Below are 21,488 nucleotides of genomic sequence, written 5' to 3'. Positions count from 1 at the left end.
TAATGAGGTGATTGCTCTCCACCTGTCCATTTCTGATGTTCATCTTGTTCAGACACCATGGCAAGGAAGCCACAATTCACTTAAACAGAAAACAAAATACTCATAGATGAAGTTGACCGATCTAAAGACATTTAATTTTCAAAATTCAAAACCATCATTACAAACTCAAAAAAACACATGGCAAACCATTACAAGTGAATGCAGTTGGGGAGGGGTGCAGGAGCGTAGAGGACATCCGTAAGAAGAAGGCAGCACCATAGAACTGGTGCGCTAGTAAATGCAGCGGCTTCCCTCACACCACAGGAGGAGAAAGTTCTGGGGATTTTGGGGCCAGTGGCACTGGAGGGCATCTCTGGTGAGATTGATTACCCAGTGTCCGGCGACCCTCCACCACATCTTTCTTCCTCTGGTTCTGCCACTGGTTCTGTGCCACTGGCTCTCCACACCCAGGGTCCTCGCCTGCTCCTCAAAGAAAGGACTCCCCATCTCCTGCTCCCTCCCACACCAGGTTCAGAGGCACGTTCCTGTGGTGGCCCTCCTCCACCACGATGTCCACCTTCCTGTATCGCTTCTTCCTCTGCTGCTTCAACCTCTGTGCTACTGGCTCTCTGCATCCAGGGTCCTCACCTGTATATTCCCAGCAAAAGTCCCCATCTCTGGTCCCCTCCTGCACCACGTTCAGCACCGCAACCTGCTGAAGCACCATCACCTGCAGAAACATCATCACCTCAAGCTCCCTCAGGCTGCCTTCTCCTTCTTGACCTTGTCACTCTAAACAGGTGATTACTGTGATATTTTTTTCAATGTAAGAAGGGGCCCCTGGGTGCATCTCAAATGCTCAAACATGGCTTCTTTACAGCGGATTATAGAGTTAAATCATAGGAGGAGGTGCTAGAGAAGTCGTATGTACCAGACAAATGCATACATTCGAATGCATTTCTGTCTGTTGCACATACATTCAGATGCTGCAATTCTAAGAAAATACAGGCTGCCAAGAGAGACCATCAGGCAGCTGATTGACAGCCTGGGTCCCCAGCTCCAGCGACCAACAGGGCGCACCTTTGCACTTACCCCAACAGTGCAGGTGTTGGCTGCCCTGCGGTTTTATGCCACAGGGAGCTTTATAGAGAAAATTGTCCCTCGGGGATAAATAAAGTTTTTTGAATTGAATTGAATTGAATTATGGAGGTAGCCGGGGATGGTCTGGGCCTCAGTGAGCCATGCTGTAGCAGCAGTTACACCTTTGCTGCTACAGCATGTGCAATCCATAAGCTTCCACACCACAGCTGAGGATATCCTGCAAGCCAACCAGTGGGGTGTACTACGAATCTCGATTAGTGGGTTAGCGAGGTATGTTGCGCTCAAAGCCAGGCTATGCTGTGACACGAAAGTGGATCTGTTTTAGTATCGCTATATCACCATGGTACCTTATGCTGTCAACCAAACCTGGTCGGGAGGAGGTTATGTGCTAAGTTATAGCTCAAATCGTGTAATCTACCGCACACTGACCAATCAATTGTCTTAAAAACGAAGTTATCTCACGTGTAGGATTCTGTCGTATATCTTACAGGTGGAGCTCCGCCTCTACTAACCTTTTGGATCTCGAATGCGCTTTAATAGTGCTGTGCGTGCAAATATCCCACTGTGGACGTGCATACCATACAACATGACAATTGATTTATTTGATGTTATAGGTTAGACACAAAAAATTACCGCAGTGTAGATTAAACTATCGCTCATGAATGCGGAAGTAATTGTTTTTAAATAGAGGCGTTTTTGTGCGTCTCCACGTTTCAAGATTGGCCAACGTCATCCCAACACCGAGAACGCGCACAGATCTGAGCTGAAAGCCTAGTTTGACAAATATATCACATAACTGCTATCGTAGTATCACTTAACGTATACCCCTGAGTCAAGGCTTTGTCAAGCCTTGATATGTCTACATAGCCTAGATATGTCTAACGTGCTTCGTAGTATACCCCACAGGCTTTCCATGCAATAACCCAACTTCCACGGGTGATTAGAGCCATTGACAGAACCCTCATCCCTGTGGCAAGTCCGTCGGAGAACGAGCCCATGTACATTAATTTTGCAGGAAGGGGTACCCTGCCATCAATGCAATGCACGTAGCCTGTTCACCAACATAGTGGCAAAATGGCCTGGGAGTACCCATGACTCAATTGTGTGGGTCAACTCTGGGCTGCATGAGCTGGCCGAAGATGTGTGGTTTGGTGACAGCTGGCTCCTGGGCGACAGTGGTTTTCATCTTCGCCCCTATCTGCCGACTCCAGTCCGGCAGCCAACAACACCTGCGGAGCAGAAATACAACGAGGCACATGCTAGCACCCACAGCATAGTGGAGAGGGCCATTGGGATGTGGGAGCAGCATTTCCGGTGCATCAGTCACACTCAGTTATAGTGGTGACTGCTCTGCTACACAACTTGGCAGTGCTGGCCAACGCACCTGTTCCCCATAAAGAGTTGCTTCTGAAGGATGAAGCAGGTCCTGATGTTCCACCCGAGCCAGGCAGACCCCATCTTGCTGGAAGACGCCTCATGAATAATTTATTTGCTGATTATAATGTATAGAACGCCGGTCATTATTGGGAAAATAAGTCCCGACAGGGCGAACCGGACCCCGACGCGCAGCGGATATGCCCATTAAACCGTTGTATTAGTTTATTAAGAAAATTACACTGTAGATGTGAAAGCAGCACATCCTAGCCCGGTATAAAGGTCCATGTCTACTCATCATTAGTGTAATGCATTCGGAGGACGTGATTTCATACATGTGTGAAAGTATGAGGTAAATTAAGTTGATTGTGTAATTGTAGAGCAAGTCATAAATGCGTGATGTAATACCGCTTAATCGCGTTTCATGTTTTTTTTTTTACCATCGCGGAAATATAAATGTCGCGCGCATAACGTCGTGGTGACCATTACAGGACGTCCTCTCAAAGTCTCGTGGACGTCTTTTAGAACCTCCGAACAGAGGTCCGTGGGACGTCAAGGGAACCCTACACAATGTCGAGGAGGTGACGTTCGCCAGGGGACCTTTAGGGGACGTTGCCAGGACTTTATTTTGTTTACTGGGTGTTTCGTTTCGTGCCTATCATTGTATTTTTTTTGTTTGGTTTCTTTCATTTAGTCTTTTTTGGCTATATTTTTTTGTTTATTTGTTTTCTTTCTTTCATTTTGTCTTTTTACCCCTACACCTCTGATATATAAATGCTGTTAACTCATTGAATGCCAAGCTGTTTTCGGAAGCTTTGTCCTAGAGTGCCAGCAATCTAGACCATTGTTGATGATTTTTGTACAGCCACAGCACATACCTGTCAACATTTAGCTTTCCAAAAACAGGAGGGAGGGGTGGGGGGCAGTGTTTCCAAAAACAGGGGGGGGGGGGTTTGCATATTTAATACGTTTCATACACGTGTTTCAACACTGCATTTCGGTCGTTGCTTTTACCTTACCATTACCTTACGCATGCCAGTTATGTATCCACCAGCTGCCTGCCTGCAGCCTACTTCTAAAACTCCAAAGCTGCTTGCTGTCAGTGCTTTTCAGTGTATCAACAACACTCAATAACAGTTTATGTGATGTGAAAAATGGGCCTTGCAACAAGGACACACTGAGGTTGGGCGGTGATGGGGTGAAGACACAGCAAACAGCAAACATGGATTGTGGTGGAAAGTGCAGATTTATTTACAGTGCTATAAAAAACGTGTTCCGGCACAATGCCAACAAAAAATACTTTTCCGAAAAGAAATAAACAAAATTCAACCAACCGGTTTCTCAATTCAAGCACACTTCGTAATTCCAATAACACTCTGTATCCAACCTCTCAGCAAGCTGATACTCTACAGACTCCCACACTGAGGGCAAAAATCCCTCGCTTTAAATAAAGCCGTCTATCACCTCTAATTGGTAGATACCAATATGCCAGGGTAATTTCCTCTATATAATGCTACATCATACATTATACATATATCACAATCATACATGGAGCATAATTTAACATAATGTCCATATTATACAATAATAACATTCTAATGCATGTATAATTAAATAATAATTACACTACTGTACAGATAATCACTTTATATTGTGACAATAGTTTCCCCCACTCAAAACATCACTTTCCCCTGTCCCAAACGGAATAAAATAGCTATTGCCCTGGGGATCGTGTTCCTTGGGGAAACAAAGTAATGCAGGACCAAGAAGTGAAAGTAAGAGCTATCAGTGTATTGTTAATGCTTGTGCGTACAATGTATGGACTAACGGAATGCAATGGGTTATGAGCAGAATCGACGGGTACCACGTCGTTCGCTATGATGTTTGCAGATGTTGGGTGAGTAACAGAAAGATGTGTAAATAACGATCGCGCATGAATGAATTGCGTCGCGGTTGCCAGCACCGCGTGTAATTACAAACATTTGAAACTAAGTGCGTGTGTGCGTGTAAGCGCGTTTGATCGTGTAGGAGATGGTAGTCAGTTTAAATGTCGCGGGGAATGTCAGGCGAGTTGGGGAAAAGGAGGGGCGATCTTTTCACAGATGTGTTAATCAATTAAATTCCCAACAATTTCACAACAGCTAGTTCTGGAGTAGGCCATTCAACTAGCCCGCTTGCTTACGCCGAGACTCAGGCTGCACAGTTGGCACCCGCTTCCTTATTTGGGTTTTGGGTTGCCAGGTTTTAGCCTATGACAAAACAGTTGAAATTGAAACTAAGTGATCGTGTATGTGTAGGGTGTATTTCATACACAACCTGGCAACCTGAATGGATCAATGATTTTAAAATGAAGTTTGATGGCCATGCAAATTACGGGAGTTTTCCGGGAGAAATAACGAAACGGGAGGGTGCTGGGAGATGACCTTGAAATACGGGAGAAACCCACATCATATTCTGTGTTATAGCTATGAACACATACAATGGCTCATTTGAAAGGTGAGACTTTAAGCTCTCAGTGGGTGCAAATCGTTTATTTCTACACGCTTCTGTTCCTGAGAAATCGCAAGTTAAACAGTGGCTAGTTTTCATCAAAATCGCTGTTTTTTTTTTCTAGAAATGGAGATATAACGTCTTTCATGAAATATGAAGTGTTGTCTGTAAAGTTTTCGGGAAGTGACCTGGCGAGACTGTCACCTAGTGATAGACCCACGAAAATGGCCTGGTTTTGAGCTGAGGTGCATGCGTCACTGACCCATTCGACCCAAAGCGGCAACCGAGTTATGATAAAATGTCCAGATAAAATGTCCAGATTGTGCGTTTTCATGAGTTTTCGATCGTCATATATTTCATTTCCATTCATCACAGAGTTCCCAAAATCACATATAACGTGTGTTAGAGTGTCTAGTTATTGTATTACTAGTTATCGTAATTAAAAAAAAATGGGAAGGAAGGCAGTCAATGAGTTAATATGCAGCACACTGTATGAGGGTAACAATGGTGTATTGGTTAAAACACTAAGTCCATTAACAGAAGGTCATGAGTTCAATCCTAACATGACAATTCAGATGATGCTTACATGTAATTGATGATTATTATATTATCAGTAGGCCAGTGTGACATGTAATTTAGCCTATGTTGTTATTCAATTCCTTGCCTTACCGGAAATAGGCTAACAGGCTAAGCTGATATATCATGGAACGATGAGGAAGACCTATGGTACTTACGGTGCCTCTTAACCTGTCTCCGTCTCTCCACTAAATAAAATACTGATGTTAATGACAACTGACTGGCAATCATACTGTAGCAGAGACCAATGCCAGCGGTCTACGCAAGAACACTGTAAAAAGCACTGTAAAAAGTTAAAATGAAATCACTGATATATATAACATATTTACTGACATAGCCTAATAATGCAACATTGGCTGTCAGGCTGCTGAGTAGGTTGAGACCAAAATGCATGACAAGAGGCTTGAGAATACATCCAAACACGATTTTACTCTCCAGAAACATGGGCAACATGACAAAAACATAAAGACGACGCAAAGGCAGACAACCACAAGACCTGAAGGTCTTCTTCTTCTTCTTCTTCTTCTTCTTCTTCTTCTGTCAGGTTTTATGGCAGTTTACAGGCAAAGTGTATTACCGCCATCTACTGGACTGAGATGCAATCAATTGGATGTTATTTCAAGGAAAATCATAAAAATAAAAAATAAAATAAATAATAATAAAAAAAATAAAAAATAAAAAAAACAACCAACTAAATCCTATTTGCTAATTGTGTTTCTTTGATAAATGTGATGACAGCACTAGTGATGTTTCCTGATCTAGGCTCACCTAATAAGGTGTCTAAAGAGAAGGCTTTCTTGGCTGTGTTCACTTCCCTCTTTAGCTTTTCTCTTTGTCTGGAGAATCTTAAGCATTTTAAAAGAACATGATCTACATCCTCTCTCATTCCACAAAACTCACATTTTCCAGTTGGATGTTTATTTACAACATGTAAGCTATTATTCAAACCAGTATGGCCTATTCTCATCCTTGTAAACCAAACCTCCTCTTGTCTGTTTGGGTACATAGGTTTGTTATTTAGGATATTCTTTTGTATATTATATAAATGTCTACCTTTCTTCTCCTTATCCCATTCAGCTTGCCATATTAAGTTAACTTTGTGTTTGATGATTACCTTAACTTCTGATCTGCTGAGAGGAATGTTTAACTGAACTTCCTCTTCCTCAGTTGCCTCTTTTGCCAGCTTGTCTGCTTCCTCATTACCACCAACTCCTTTATGAGCAGGTACCCATACAAACTGGATTGATATTCCCTGTTGACTGATTGCAAATATGATATTATTAATTTCATTCAATAAATCCTGTCGGCATGATGATTCTCCATTTTGTATAGATGTGAGAGATGACATTGAATCAGAACAAATAACTGCTTTAGGGGGCCTAGCTTCTTCTATCCACTGTAATGCAATAATAATAGCTGTCATTTCAGCTGCAAATATGGACAGATGGTCTGATGTTCTCTTTTTAATAGAGATTTTGTGATCAGGGATATATGCTGCAATACCTGTTTTACCCTCTGAATCTTTAGATGCATCTGTATAGACCTGTGTTGTATCATAATACATACTTTCTAGATATTGCTCTACGTTCTGATACACTCCTCCAGATTTAGCTATCTCTTTGGTTTCCATAATTACCATAGGAGAACAAAACAACCAAGGTGGAGTTCCTACCAGGGGCACAGTCTTACTACAATTGATACCATCTATTTCCAATTGGTTTGCTATTTTATTACCATCCCAACCAAAGCTACAAATCTGGGATCTACCATATTCCCAACACTCGTTAAGAACTTTCTTAGTGGGGTGTGATACATCATGTTCCTTTAAATTAATCCAGTAAGCCATACTCAACTTAATACGTCTAAGGCTTAAGGGCATTTCTCCTGTTTCTATTTGTAATGCTGGTATTGAAGATGTTCTAAATGCACCACAACATATCCTCAGACTTTTAGCCTGCATTCTATTGATTTCACCAATCAATGTCTTAGATGCTGAACGATATACAATACATCCATAGTCTAACACGGATCTTATCAGTGCAATATAAATTCTTTTAAGGGACATCCCTGACGCTCCCCAGTTGTACCCTGACAAACATTTCAAAACATTAATGCCCTTTTTGCACCTCTCATTTATTTTCTGTATGTGTTCCTTAAATGTTAACTTGACATCAAACCACACTCCCAGGTACCTAATAACGTTAACTTGTTTTAATGATTGATTATATAACTTAAGTTCTAGTGTGGGATTTATTCTTTTCTTTGAAAAACAAATAAATTGAGTCTTCTCTATAGACAAATGAAAACCCCACTCACATGCCCATTTTTCTACCTTGTTAATAGCCAGTTGCATTTTGGTTGTAATATTATCAATATTGCGTCCTTTTACCCACAAAGCTCCATCATCCGCATATAATGCTCTATTAATTCTAATGTCGTCTATTGAATTGAAAACATCATTAATCATGATGTTGAACAACACTGGACTGCATACACTACCCTGAGGTGTTCCGTTTTCTATTGAATAGATGTTAGAAAAATTAACCCCAACTCTCACTTCTATTGTTCTATCCTTTAAAAAGTCTCTAATCCAGTTAAACATCTTACCACTAATACCCATTCTATTCAGCTTAATTAACAGTCCCTCCTTCCATAGCATATCATACGCTTTCTCTATATCAAAGAATGTTGCTAAGACTGATTCTTTACTGACTTGCGCTTTCCTTACTTCATTTTCTAGACATACAACAGGGTCCATCGTAGTACGTCCATTACGGAACCCACTCTGGTGTGGGGAGACAAGACCTCTTTTTTCAATTTCATACATTAGTCTTCTAATGATCATTTTCTCCATAAGCTTACATAAGTTAGATGTTAATGCTATTGGCCTGTAACTTTTAACTTCAGTCTTATCTTTCCCTGGTTTCCCAATAGGAACCACTACAGAATGTTTCCAGCCCAAAGGCAATCTTCCTTGCTCCCAAACCTTATTGTAAAGACTTAAAATTATCATTTTAGCCATATCATCGACTTCATTAATCATTTTATAACATACACCATCCTTCCCCGGTGAAGTATTCCTAACCCCATTTAACGCTCTCCTAAGTTCAAATAACGTAAATTCCTTATCTAGTACACTCTCGTTTATTACATGTTTCCCCAGTAGCCCTTTACTCTCATCCATAACTTTAACTCTCCAAGACAATTCCTCATCAGTTAGGTTTTTTGAACTATGAACCTTAACAAAACTTTTTGCAAGCATCTCTGCTTTCTCTTGATTAGTTACTGCCTCTTTATCATTATTTTTAATTACAGGTAGAGAAAATTCCCTTCTAATGCCTCCCATCTTTTTAATCATGCTCCAAACATCACCCACTTTGACTTCTGCTCCTATTTTACCACAAAAGTCACGCCAATATGTCCATTTTTTATATTCCATTAAGTTGGTATAGGAATGATTTGATTTAACAATTTTGAAAGCTTTATTTCTGGCTTTAATTGCTTCCTTACAATCATCTGACCACCAAGGTACCATTCTTCTTTTCCTCATCCCAGAAGATTTGCCAAGAACCTCCTCCGCAGACTCACATAAAATATTTGTAATTGTTGAATTTAACTCATCATCATTACTCATTTCTGACATTATTCCCATTAGCCTGCCACTTGCCTTCATGCTATATAATGCTATGGCTTCAGCATAAGTAATGATCTCTTTTACCTTAACATTTTGCACTTGAACTGCTCTTTTATGCATTTCGCACCCTTTGTAGGCCGCACTATGTTCAACTCATCGCTTCCCCAACTCCTCGCCTAGTGTCCGCGTGTTTGACTCGCTTGTGTCAAGACCTGAAGGTAATTAAAGGACTCAGACGATAGGGCAAAAACAAGGAGACACAGGTGAACATGGAACAAGCCAATAATCAGACTAATAACTTAACAAGACTCAGGTGAGGGGCGGAGACGGAACAAAGCCACATGCCAATATAAAAAAAAAGGAACACATGGCACAGGACACAGGAAGTAACAAAGAAAACAGGAAGTAAACAAGAGAACACAGCAAACTACAAACTAAGAGTAACAAAAACCAAAACACAAACTCCAAACCGTGACAATTGGCTACTTAATGTAAGAGGCGAAGACGCTTCCTCTGCTCCATAGACTCACAGGCTGTTCATGTTGTATAATGCTGTTTGAGGCTTTTGTCCAAAGCGACTTAAGAAGATAACATAAATTAAGAAAGTTTGGTATTTCCACGTCACAGTAGTTGACCTGTATGTAGTCAGAAGCAGGAGAATCTCACTTCATGAGAGAGTCGAACTTACAACGTTTGGACAACCACAAGTCACCTGCTTTAGCCACTACACATAAGAGCTCAAAAGCAGGCATCCCAACCTGCCAAAAGTCATTTCAGGGAGGTATCCCAAAGAACTTATATTTTTTAATTATATATTAACCCCTACCAAATCGCCCCCCTCCCAAGGAAGAAAGTATATTTTATGAGTATACTTGTGTATATATATATATTTTTTTTTTCGCTTATGTATAATATTCCTAAGTCCACCCTTCTCTTTCTTTTACTTCTTTAACCCATCTTTCTGCATATAATGTTTTACCCATCTCATGTGCCATTATACATTGTTATATTATTGTTTCACAGTAATATCTAATATAATTTTTAAATCTTCTTATGTTCAGTTTTTTTGCATCTGTCATTTTCTTGATGAACATTTTACCTAGCAGAAAAATTATATTTTGAAGTGATTGACTGCCACTTGTCAAGTCACCCAGAAGTACTGTGGACAGATCTAGATGTAAGTTTATATCACATTGCCATAGCCAGCTTTGAACTTCAAGCCAAAATAAAGCAGTTGGAGAACAATACCAAAATAAATGATCAGTTGTTTCCTCTTCTTCTAAACAAAAACGACAATATGGATTTGTCTCTATACCCCAAATATGTAACATCTTTTTAATATTTAGATATTTATAGATTAGCTTATACTGAAAAAAACGTACTTTTATGTCTAATGAAGAGTCATACAAAATTTTAAAGATACATTTCCATGGAATTGGACAATCTATCATTTTTTCCCAGCTATCAAACATTTTGTATGGAATTTCCACCAGTTTATCTGTTTGTAAGTAAAATCTATATATATCTTAATTTTTATTCCATTAAGCCATTTATACTGCTTTATGTTTGGTCTACATACTAAATTACTTTTACAATTGGCTTTGATTTTTTTTTCCAATCTAAAGGCACTGATGCAATTAATTGATTGTACCTATATTTCCATATCTAAGTGTTATTTGTTTATATGACAGGATTTCACTCTTTTCATTAACTATATCTTTAATAAAAATAATTCCTTTTCTAAACATCTGCTTAAAAAATATTAAATTTCCTCCCATTTGAATATTTGAATTAAACCATAAAATTTGTTGTAATATCTCATCATTTTCTGGTGGGTAATACTGAAAATGTAGCCAGCTTCGTAATGCTTCCAGTAAGAAAGCAGAAATATTAATAATGCTTTCTATCTTAACGAAGTGTGTTGGGTGTATCTGTAAAAATGGGTATAATTTTTTTCCAAATATTGGAAGAATCCTTTCTAGCAGCTTACTTGAAAACCAGTCTGGATTTAGATAGAATTTTTGTATGAGAGACGCTTTTAATGATTTATTCATAGATTTCACGAGTTTTACGCCACCTAACTCATAATCATTATAAAGCTATGCTCGCTTAATTTTATCTATTTTGCCATTCCAAATAAACTTAAAATATTTGTTGTTCATATTCTTTAAAGAAAGCTTCAGGTGGTAAAGGAAGTGCTAACATTAAATATGTAAATTGGGACACTATTAAAGAATTTATTAGTGTTACTTTACCATAAAGAGTCAGATTCTTTCCTTGCCAAGGTTGTAAAATGGCACAAATCTTATTTAGTTTAATTCTATAATTGATTGTAGATGTTTCTCCAGTGCTCTGTGGTATATGGATACCAAGTACATTTATGGCTCCATCCACCCATTCCACTGGTAGATCACAAGAAATATTAAAGTTAGTACCCTTAAAGGACCAAGTCTCATATGATATAAGTCAATATATGACATTTATCATAATTGGGCTATAGTCCTGATATTTTTGAAAAGTTATTTAAATCTATAATAAGGTTTTCCAGGGATATATTGTCTGGTTCAAGCATAAAGCTAGAATCATCAGCATACATAGAAACTTTAATGTTGATACCATTTAATTTCAAACCTCTTATCTTCACATTAGATCGTATTCTCATTGCCAAGATCTCAATTGCAATGATGAAAAGATAAGGGGACAGAGGGCAGCCTTGTTTGACTCCTCTTCCCAAGGGTATTGGTTTTGATAGATAACCATTATTTAAAACTTTACAAATGGAATCTCTGTACATTGTTTTGACCCACTGTATTAAAGAGTCCCCAAAATTGACAAACTTGAAGCATCTAGTAATAAAATCCCCAATCTATTTTATCAAAAGCTTTCTCGAAATCAGTGATGAATATTAAACCAGCTTTCTTTTTTTGATCATAGTTTTCAATTACCTCTAAAACTTGTCTAATGCTATTTGATATATTACGTCCTTGTATAAAACCTGTTTGGTCATTATGTATTATTAGTGGTAATACTTTTTTTAATTCTTGTAGCGATGCATTTTGCCAATATTTTTTAGTCATATCCCTGTAAAGTGATTGGTCTCCAATTTTTAAGTTGGGTAGGGTCTTTATATTTACCATTTGAGTCTTGTTTTAATAATAGGGAGATTACACTTTGTTTTTGTGAATCTGCAAGTATGCCTTTCTTGTGTAAAAGCACATTTGAAAGCTTCCCAAACCATTTGTGGGTTTGCTGATCCTTCATTATTCAAGAAAAAGTCTATTATAATTTTTTTAGTTTTCTCTACAAATATCGGATCATCCAGAAGTTTCTGATTAAATTTCCAATATAACCTACCCGTTGGATGTTCTGCCATATCTAAGGGTAAAGATATCAACCGATGGTCTGACCTGATCTTATCTTCGATCATTACTTTTTTAACTTTTGATACTATGGAGAAAGAGATAAGAAAATAATCAATACGACTCACTTGATTTTGTCTTCTCCATGTATAATTTCGTAGTTTGGGATTTTTTAACCTCCAAAGGTCCACCATGTCCTTTCCATTCATTATTGCTTTATGTCTCTATGTCTCTTATTGTCTCTATGACTTTGGGGATGATAATCAAATTTGATATCTCTTTTTCGATCAATCTCCCCATTTTGAACCACAGTAAAATCTCCTACCATAATATAATAATCACTTTCAAATGTATCTCCATTCATTTTACCATGTTTTCTTCAAAAAAAAGTGCATCATCTGTATTTGGCCCATATACATTAACTAGACAAATAAATTTCTCTTCAATAGTCATTTTCAAAATTAACCATCTTCCTTGGGGGTGGGATTCAGATTCATGTATTTTAATTGCAGATTTTTTCAAATAATATCACCCCTTTTATTTTTGGAACCATAAGAAAATATAATTGGGCCACCCCATTCTTTCCTCCAAAGATCTTCATCAGCTGGTATAGAATGTGTCTCTTGTAAACAAGTTATAGAATAATGCTTTCCTTTAAGCCATACAAATATTTGGTGTCGTTTTTTCTTTTCTGCTAAGCCATTTGTATTATAGCTTGCTAATCTATATTCTTCATTCAACATTGTGTTTTTTCCTTAGTAATTCAATCTGTGATACAGTTAAACATTACAGAATCTAGACATTATATGGGCACATCTTGGATGGCATAGACAAGGCTGAAAGTGTCAGTGTCAAGTGTTTTTTCCTCTGATATCTCCAATCAAATGTTTCCTTCCTTTCCCTCCCCAAAGCCCTCCACCCCCCGATTAAAACAGTATTCCCCAAAACGAGTGAAGGATCACCGCACACTGGTGGGATTTCTTTGCTGATTTTATTTAGTAGTGAACAACGCGTTTCGCCTATGCTTCATCAGGTTCACTCTCAAAAATTAAAAAAAGTTTGTTTAACTCACAACCACGTCGTAATCTTTTGGTCTCTGAAGAGCTGGTCGTTGATATATAATTTATCCATAGTTAAGCGAACCTTCATTTTTTGAGCTTTACGTTCTTTCATGATTGGGATGAGGACGTGTCTTCTCTCGACAATCTCACAAGGAAATCGTTGGAACATCGAGTACTGTGTATCCTTCAGTTTGATACCGCGGCCCATCACTTCATCTTTGCTTTTGAAGTTAAGAAATCTCACCACTACGGCTCAAGGTTTTTGTGGATCTTTAACTCGGCCTAGTCGGTGCGCCCTCTCGATTGAGGCCTCGGTTAACTGGGCCTCCGTCATCTTCAGATGAATGTTTGTTCAATAATGTCTAGTCAGTACACCAAATAAGGAAGGCCTATAGATAGGAATTTTGATCATAAAATATGTAGGTTTTGGTAGTTTGGTCTTTTCATGTAGCCTTGGCAACTAGCCATCTAGTAGGCCTATAGGCCTGAATAATAAGCACATTATATGATTTAATCTAATTTTAATTTATTGTGCTTATAGAGTGCCAAAACATTACACATGTATCATGGCGCTTTACAGGATGTAGGCAATCAGAGAAAAAGGAAAGAAAGGAAGAAAAGAAAAGAAAGACTGTTACACTGTTACAAACAGTGCAGCATGCAACTACAGTATCATTATTGTTTACTCTTATGAGACAAGGGTAGCCTAACACTTTAGTGTGGTCTGATGTGAAATGGGTCTTAAATGTTCATTTTTGGGGGCAGTCTGACTCTGCCATGACTCTGTTCCTAGATACACTGAACTGATTAATTTCATTCAGGATAAAATACATAAAAGCATGGCCGTAGCTACCATAGAGGACACCGAGGTCATGTCCTCGGTATTTTTTTCTGTACGTTTCGTTTGATTTATTAAGTAGGCTACAAATAGGCCTAGCCGACGAGACAATTATCTTTGCATCAACGGACCGTCACGTGATCGCCTACCTACATATCAAAACGAAAGTAGAGTCGAGGACTGTGTACTAAACTAATTAACGAACGCAACGCAGCTCACATAGTTTAAAAATAAATTTCAAAATAAACTTGACGTCTTGTTAATTTCTGCAGTAGGCTAATCTCAATTCACCTGACCTGAACAAAGGCGGTCACAAAGTTAACGTTTGGAAAGCCAGCAGAAGAGCAGACAGAGAAGGAGGGAAGGTAAGAAATATAGGCCTAGGGCTACCAATGAGATGCTAAATAATGAAAATGTATGTTGAAATTCAGTGGAGATGCAGTTAGCTAACCTGCATTGAAAACGAAGCTATATCAATGTTATATAGGATGGATAATGTTGTGAAGGATATTATCTCATGGCACAAATATTAGGCTACTTATTGTCAAATTATATCAATTATTGTTCAGTAATTTAGAGACTTGTTGTTTTAAGAAATCCAACACAGGAGACAGGGGATAGAAATCAGGCAGTTGAGAAGAAAGAGGATAAGAGGGAAATGATAGGTGAAGGGCCCCCCCCAAGTGAGAGTCAAGATGTGACACTCACTGTGTGAAGGTAGCCTACAAGCTCTGCAGCCTATAACCCTGCAAATTATGCAACATTTGCTACACTGATGAGGAGAAGCAGCTCATTCTTAATAACAGATGGAGCAGGGTCCAGTATAAATATCCAAAGCCAATTTGGGAAAAGGCTCAGATATACAGGTGCATCTAAAAAAATAATATTGTGGAAAAGTGTGTTGGTTCAAGTTATAAACAAAACATGTTATAATCTGAACAAATATATGGTTGTTGGCAAAATTGGGGGGGGGGGGGGGGGCTCGGAAGAACCTCCTAGCATTTTGCGGTGCCCAAATTTCTAGCGACACCCCTGACCTCGCTTTGCATAAAAGCCTGACTACATTGAAAACTGATTGGTTGATTTAGCAAAACATGCCAATCAGAATGCGTCTTGCTTCAGGCACACGCGCACCACCCCTCCCTATCGCTCTCTCTCCGTTGTGTACACGCTAAACTCAGATGCATACGTGATTTGAAGTCTCGGTCTTGCGTGCACGCTCTTGCTCGCTCGCTCTAGATTCCAGGAGATTTTAAAAAGTAAAAAGTAAACAGGTAAACTAGTAACAGCTAAATTGCAAATGCTAGACAGGAGGTGTAGTTTTGTTGAGCAGTGTTACAGCCTCTGGAAAGAAGCTGCACCTGAGCCTGCTGGTGCGGGAGCGCAGGCTCCTGTATCACCTGCCAGACGGGAGTAGACTGAAAAGACCATGGTTTGAGTGGGTGGCATCCTTGACAATGGATTTGGCTTTGTTTTTACAGGATTTATGATATGCGTTGTGAATGAAGGGGAGTTGGGAGCCAATAGTCCTTTGGGCAGATTTCACTACTATTTGTAGTGCCTTGCTATCAGCAGCGTTGTAGTTGCCGTACCATACAGAGATAGCCTGACGATGTCATACTCAAATTCTGGTCAGAATATGAGTCTGATACTGCTCCATTGGGACGTAATTATGGGGCGTGTTTCAACTGATACAGGGGGGGAATGCCTCTGCACTCAATTGGATAGACCTAACCAATCAGAGCAACAAAAAAAACTTACCGTGAGATGTAGGAAGAACACACAAACCATCCTTCTTCTCCACAAATGCCTTAACATTGTCTTCTGGTCTTTTGTAAAAGTTATTGTGTCGTTAATATCTCCTACAGCACTCGTTAGTGAAATCTAAGAGATACGTAGCAGGGTAGGCTATTGAGAAAAACTGATATTTCCTCTCTGTTTTTAAAAATAATTCCGTTGTACACCGATATGCTACAAACATGTTATAAACAGCTGGGGAAGGCTGTTGCAAATCCCTCGAACAGGTGGTCAATCAGAGATTTCAAACGAACGAGGGAACAACATGTCACAATGCAACACGTTGTTTTCCCTTGATTAAAGTAACAACCATGAGTTTTCAACTTTGGCCAAAGTTTTCAGAAATCTCATTGAAATAATATGCATTTTTCCATATGGGGTCTTAGAAGCCATCTGTCTCCTTATAGCCACAGCGTTTTTGCTGCAAACAAAATCAACCTAAGCGTGCTCAGATGATGTTATAGATGAGGCGCTGTTGCTCACCTGTCCATCATCATAAAGCCCGATTTGATTGATCCGAACAGCTCTGGTTCGAGCAGCATAGTTGCTCCACAACGGAGCAATGCCAGACCTAACTTCCCGACCTCAAATGTTGTGGGCGGGGCTAAGTTCGGCTGGCACCCAGGCTAATACAGAGATGCAATTAGTGAGTATGCTCTCAATGGTACAACGGTAGAAGTCCTAGGACATAGGTGTGCTTTTAGGTGTTAGAATCTTAGGACATAGTTGTGCTTTCTTCAGAGTTCGTAGAAAGTGAAGGCACTGATGCGCCTTCTTCACCAGACTGGAAGAGTTGAGAGACCAAGAAAGATTTTCAGTGATGTGTACCCCAAGAAACTTAAAGCTAGACACACGTTCCACCTCAGCACCGCTGATGTGGAGAGGGATGTGTGCCCTTATCTTGGCTCTCCTGAAGTCCACAATGATCTCCTTGGTCTTCTGAGTGCCAGGTTATTGTTTTTCCACCACATAGCTAGGTGCTGAATGCATCTGCTGTTTCATCCACCTCTCTGATCAGGTCCACCACTGTGGTGTCATCTGCTTGATTGTGGCATTGGAGCCATAAATAGGGGCGCAGTCGTGGGTGAAGAGGGAGTAGAGCAGAGGGTTGAGGGTGATGGTGGTGGAGGAGAGACTTCTTTACTAACAGAGCCCAGACTGTTAAATTAGGAAGTCCATAATCCAGTTGCAGAGTGAGTTGCTGATGCCAAGCTGGCCGGGCTTGGAGATCAGCTTGGAGGGGATCACTGTGTTGAATGCTGAACTGAAGTCCCAATACAATTCAATGAACAGCATTCTAACATATGTATTGGGACTGTCCAGGTGGGTGAGTGCTTGATGGAGTGCTGTGGAGATGGCATCCTCTGTTGATCTGTTGCATCGGTAGGCAAATTGATATGGGTCCAGTGTAGCAGTCAGACATGATTTCAGTTGAGAGAGGACTAGCCTCTCAAAACATTTAGCCTCTCAACACTTCAATGAACAGCATTCTAACATATGTATTGGGACTGTCCAGGTGGGTGAGTGCTTGATGGAGTGCTGTGGAGATGGCATCCTCTGTTGATCTGTTGCATCGGTAGGCAAATTGATATGGGTCCAGTGTAGCAGTCAGACATGATTTCAGTTGAGAGAGGACTAGCCTCTCAAAACATTTAACAATAATAGGTGTCAGTTCAACCAGGCAGGTCGTTCAGTTCTTTGGCTGTGGAGTGTTTAGGCACCGGAACAACGGTGGCAGGTTTAAAACTGTGGTGGACTGTTGTGTGGGCCAGAGACATTTTAAAGATGTTGGTCAAGACACCAGCTAACTGCTCTGAGCAGGCTCACAACACACATCCGGGAACTCCATCAGGGCCAGCAGCTTTCCGAGCATTCACCCTGCCCAGGATGTCGCAGACCTCTGAGGTGGAAAATTGGAGTATGTCCTTGTCCGGTGAAACAGCTAACTTGAAGGCTGCCTCCTTGTTTTCCCGGTCAAATCGAGCATAGAAGTGGCTCAGCTCATCTGGGAGGGTAGAGGAGGGTAGAGAAGAGTAGAGAAGAGTTGCATGGGGATTTGCTGGTGATTGTATGTAGGCCTTGTCACATACGCCGGGGGGTCAGAAGAGTCTAAGTGCTCTTCAATCCTTTTCTTGTAGGTGTGTTTGGCCCTGGAAATTTCTTTCTTCAGGTTGGATCTGCCTGAGCTGTAGGCCTCCTTGTCTCCTGACCTGAAGGCTGCATCCCTAGCCTTGAGGAGAAGACAAACTTCTTTGTACATCCAGGGTTTCTGGTTAGTGAATAGTTTCACTGTTTTATGTGTAGTCACTCCCTCTACACACTTGTTGATATAGTCCAGGACAGAGTTGGTATACTGCATGTGTGAATGTGTGTTTGGGAGTCCATGGTGGCGTCAGCAGCAAACACATTCCAGTCAGTGTGCTGGAACTGCTGTTGTAGAGTGGAATCTGTGTCTTCCATCCAGACCTTAACGTCTTTTATTGTTGGTTTTACACGTTTGATGACTGGGGTGTACTTAGGCAAGAGGAACAAAGAGAGGTGGTTGGACTGACCAAGGTGGGGGAGGGGTGTGACTTTGTAGGCACCATTCGTGCAGGCATGGTCCAAGGTTTAATAAACCGTTTATTTATACATGCCTCTGTTCCTGAGAAATCCCAAGCTAAACAGTGGCTAGTTTTCATCAAAATCCCTGTTTTTTTTTCTAGAAATGGAGATAAAGCATCTTTTATGAAATATGAAGTGTTGCCTGTAAAGTTTCCAGGAAGTGACCTAGCGAGACCTGGCGAGACTGCCACCTAGTGATAAACCCACGAAAATAAATGGCCTGGTTTTGACCTGACGTGCATGTGTCACTGATTCAACCCAAAGCGACAACCATCAAAAACCAAGTTATGATAAAATGTCCAGATTGTGTGTTTTCATGAGTTTTGGATCGTCATCTATTTCAGTTCTATTCATCATAGAGTTCTCAAAATCGCACATAAGGTGTGTTATTGTTCGTAATATACAGTATACAAAAAAGCTAAAAACGCAATATTGCATTTTTGGGACTCCATCCGTGGGAACAAAAAACACAATATTGCATTTTTGGCACTCAAAGTGTTTATAGGTGACAGCAACTTTTGGCTGTTCTATCATAATAGAACTCACATAATGGTTTTAATATTATTATGCACTAGTAATAGTAGCCTAATGGACACCTATAGCACAGCCCAGCCCAGGAGCCTTTTAGAACCCATGTTAAGATTATCTTTGTTGGACCAAACCATAAATACACTTGTTTGAGACAAAGACCATTTCAGGCTAACATTATTAAATACAATATAGACTAGGTTTGCATGTGCAAAGTTGATTTCAAATGTTTTAACATGCACTATGCAGATTGTGCTGTTTACTTTATCTAAACCAACCGGCTAATGTTGTGGGAACAGTGTTCACATTAGCCTACAGTGCAACCGGAAAATTTTCAGACCCTTTCAAGTTTTCCACATTTTGTAATTTTTCAGACTGATCTTAAAATCAATTCAATTAATTTTTTCTCATCAATCTGCACACAAAACTCCAGAAAAAAAACAGGTGTTTGGAGTGTTTTGTAAATATAAAAGAATAAAACACAGGGGCGATGTGATGTCTGAAAGGGGTCGATGTAAGCAACCGCACAGCTGAATTTTGGACATGTTGAAGCCTGTTGAGTAAGTAAGAGGGGAGACCACTGAAGAGGGCATTGCAGTAGTCTAGGCGGGAGGAGATGAGGGCATGGATTACATGCTCAGTGTCAGAGTGGGAGAGGAGTGGGCGAATCCTTGCTATGTTTTTGAGATGGAAGAATGATGATTGCCAGGTTTTGTTGATGTGAGATTCAAATGAGAGGGTGGAGTCAAGGTGGACACCTAGGCTTTTGACATGGGTGGAGGCTGTGATTGTGGTGTCGTCGATGGTAAGGCTGAAGTTATTAAGGTTTTTGGTATGACATTTTGAACCAATGAGAATAATCTCAGTTTTGTCGGAGTTGAGTTGGAGAAAGCTACTGTGCATCTAGCTTTTGATGTGTAGGAGGCAGGAGTTGAAGGTTGTCAGTGCTGCGGAGGAGCCTGGTTTGGTGCAAATGTAGATCTGGGTGTCGTCGGTGTAAAGGTGGTAACTGAGGCCATGGGATCAGATAATATATCCAAGAGGGAGCATATAGATGGAGAAAAGGAGAGGGCCCAGGTCTGATCCTTGAGGGAACCCCATGGAGGACAGTCGATGGAGTGGACTGGACATCACTATGGTGGTAAACTGGTAAAATGGTGGTAAACAGTTAGTGAGGTAGGACTTGAACCAGGTCAGGGCAGAGCTGGTGAGTCCAGCAAAGCTTTCAAGCCGTTGCAGAAGGATAGTGTGGTTGACAGTATCGAAAGCCGCACTGAGGTCAAGCAGGATTAAGATGCACAGGTGTCCAGAGTCAGCAGCTCGCAGGAGGTCATTGGTTAGTCTGACTAGAGCAGTTTCAGTGCTGTGTGTCAGCATGTTGGGGGCAAGATGATTCTGGAGTTGGGTGTAGACAACACGCTCAAGCACTTTGAAGATAAAGGGGAGGTTGGTGATGGGCCTGTAGTTGGTCAGGACATCAGGGTCAAGGCCAGGCTTTTTGAGAACGGGTGTGATGGAACCGGTTTTCAGGGCAGTGGGTACATGGGCAGGAGTTGATGATATGGGTAATTAGTGGACAAAGCTGGGTTAAACAGGCTTTTACTTAGCCTACTTCTACTGTATCAATGGTCCTTGAGATGCTTCTACAACTTGGATTGGAGTCCACCTGTGCCTAAATGATTTCACTAATTTGTATACATTTCCAAACACTCCAAAAGCCTGTTTGTGGAGTGTTGGAGTATTGTATGTAATGAGAAAAAATGAATTGAATCCATTTTAAGATGAGTCTGAAACATAACAAAATGTGGAAAACTTGAAAGGGTCTGAAAACTTTCTGGTTGCACTGTGTATGGGGATTATATATATATAAAATATACACACACAGGTGCTGGTCATATAATTAGAATATCAAAAAGTTGATTTATGTCAGTAATTCCATTCATTACATCCATTCATAGTATTATATTCATTACACACAGACTGATATATTTCAAATGTTTATTTCTTTTAATTTCGATGATTATACTCAGAAAACACAGTGGACTTAACTTTGGACCACTCAGCCGCAGTCTAGTCCTTTTTGTCTTTAGCCCAGGCGAGACACTTCTGACGCTGTCTCTTGTTCAAGAGTGGCTTGACACAAGCAG

The 21,488-nt window shown here is 40.2% G+C and overlaps 1 protein-coding gene and 1 long non-coding RNA gene across 4 annotated transcripts in view; both read left to right on the top strand.

Annotated features, from left to right (window-relative positions):
* The window catches only part of LOC121708556 (sodium/calcium exchanger 2-like), a 143,808-nt gene that overhangs the window by 84,821 nt on the left and 37,499 nt on the right, over positions 1-21,488 (top strand). Inside the window, exon 1 of one of the 3 annotated variants that reach the window (XM_042091291.1) lies at positions 4,205-4,351. The exons of 1 other annotated variant lie outside the window; for it this stretch is intronic. In XM_042091291.1, coding sequence (XP_041947225.1) covers positions 4,286-4,351 — 66 coding nt within the window. In that variant the 5' untranslated portion in view covers positions 4,205-4,285. Of the gene's footprint in view, positions 1-4,204; positions 4,352-21,488 lie in introns of those variants that run through there. One more of the 3 variants, XM_042091292.1, reaches the window with a different exon arrangement.
* On the top strand, positions 6,217-6,832 carry LOC121708664. Its single transcript, XR_006031740.1, has 2 exons — positions 6,217-6,450; positions 6,704-6,832. It is a non-coding gene; the product is annotated as an uncharacterized LOC121708664 (long non-coding RNA).

The sequence above is a fragment of the Alosa sapidissima genome, chromosome 5, assembly GCF_018492685.1.
Source record: "Alosa sapidissima isolate fAloSap1 chromosome 5, fAloSap1.pri, whole genome shotgun sequence".
Lineage (NCBI taxonomy): Eukaryota > Metazoa > Chordata > Actinopteri > Clupeiformes > Clupeidae > Alosa > Alosa sapidissima.
Note: the sequence above shows the minus strand (reverse complement) of the source record. Positions and strands in the feature narration are given on the sequence as shown.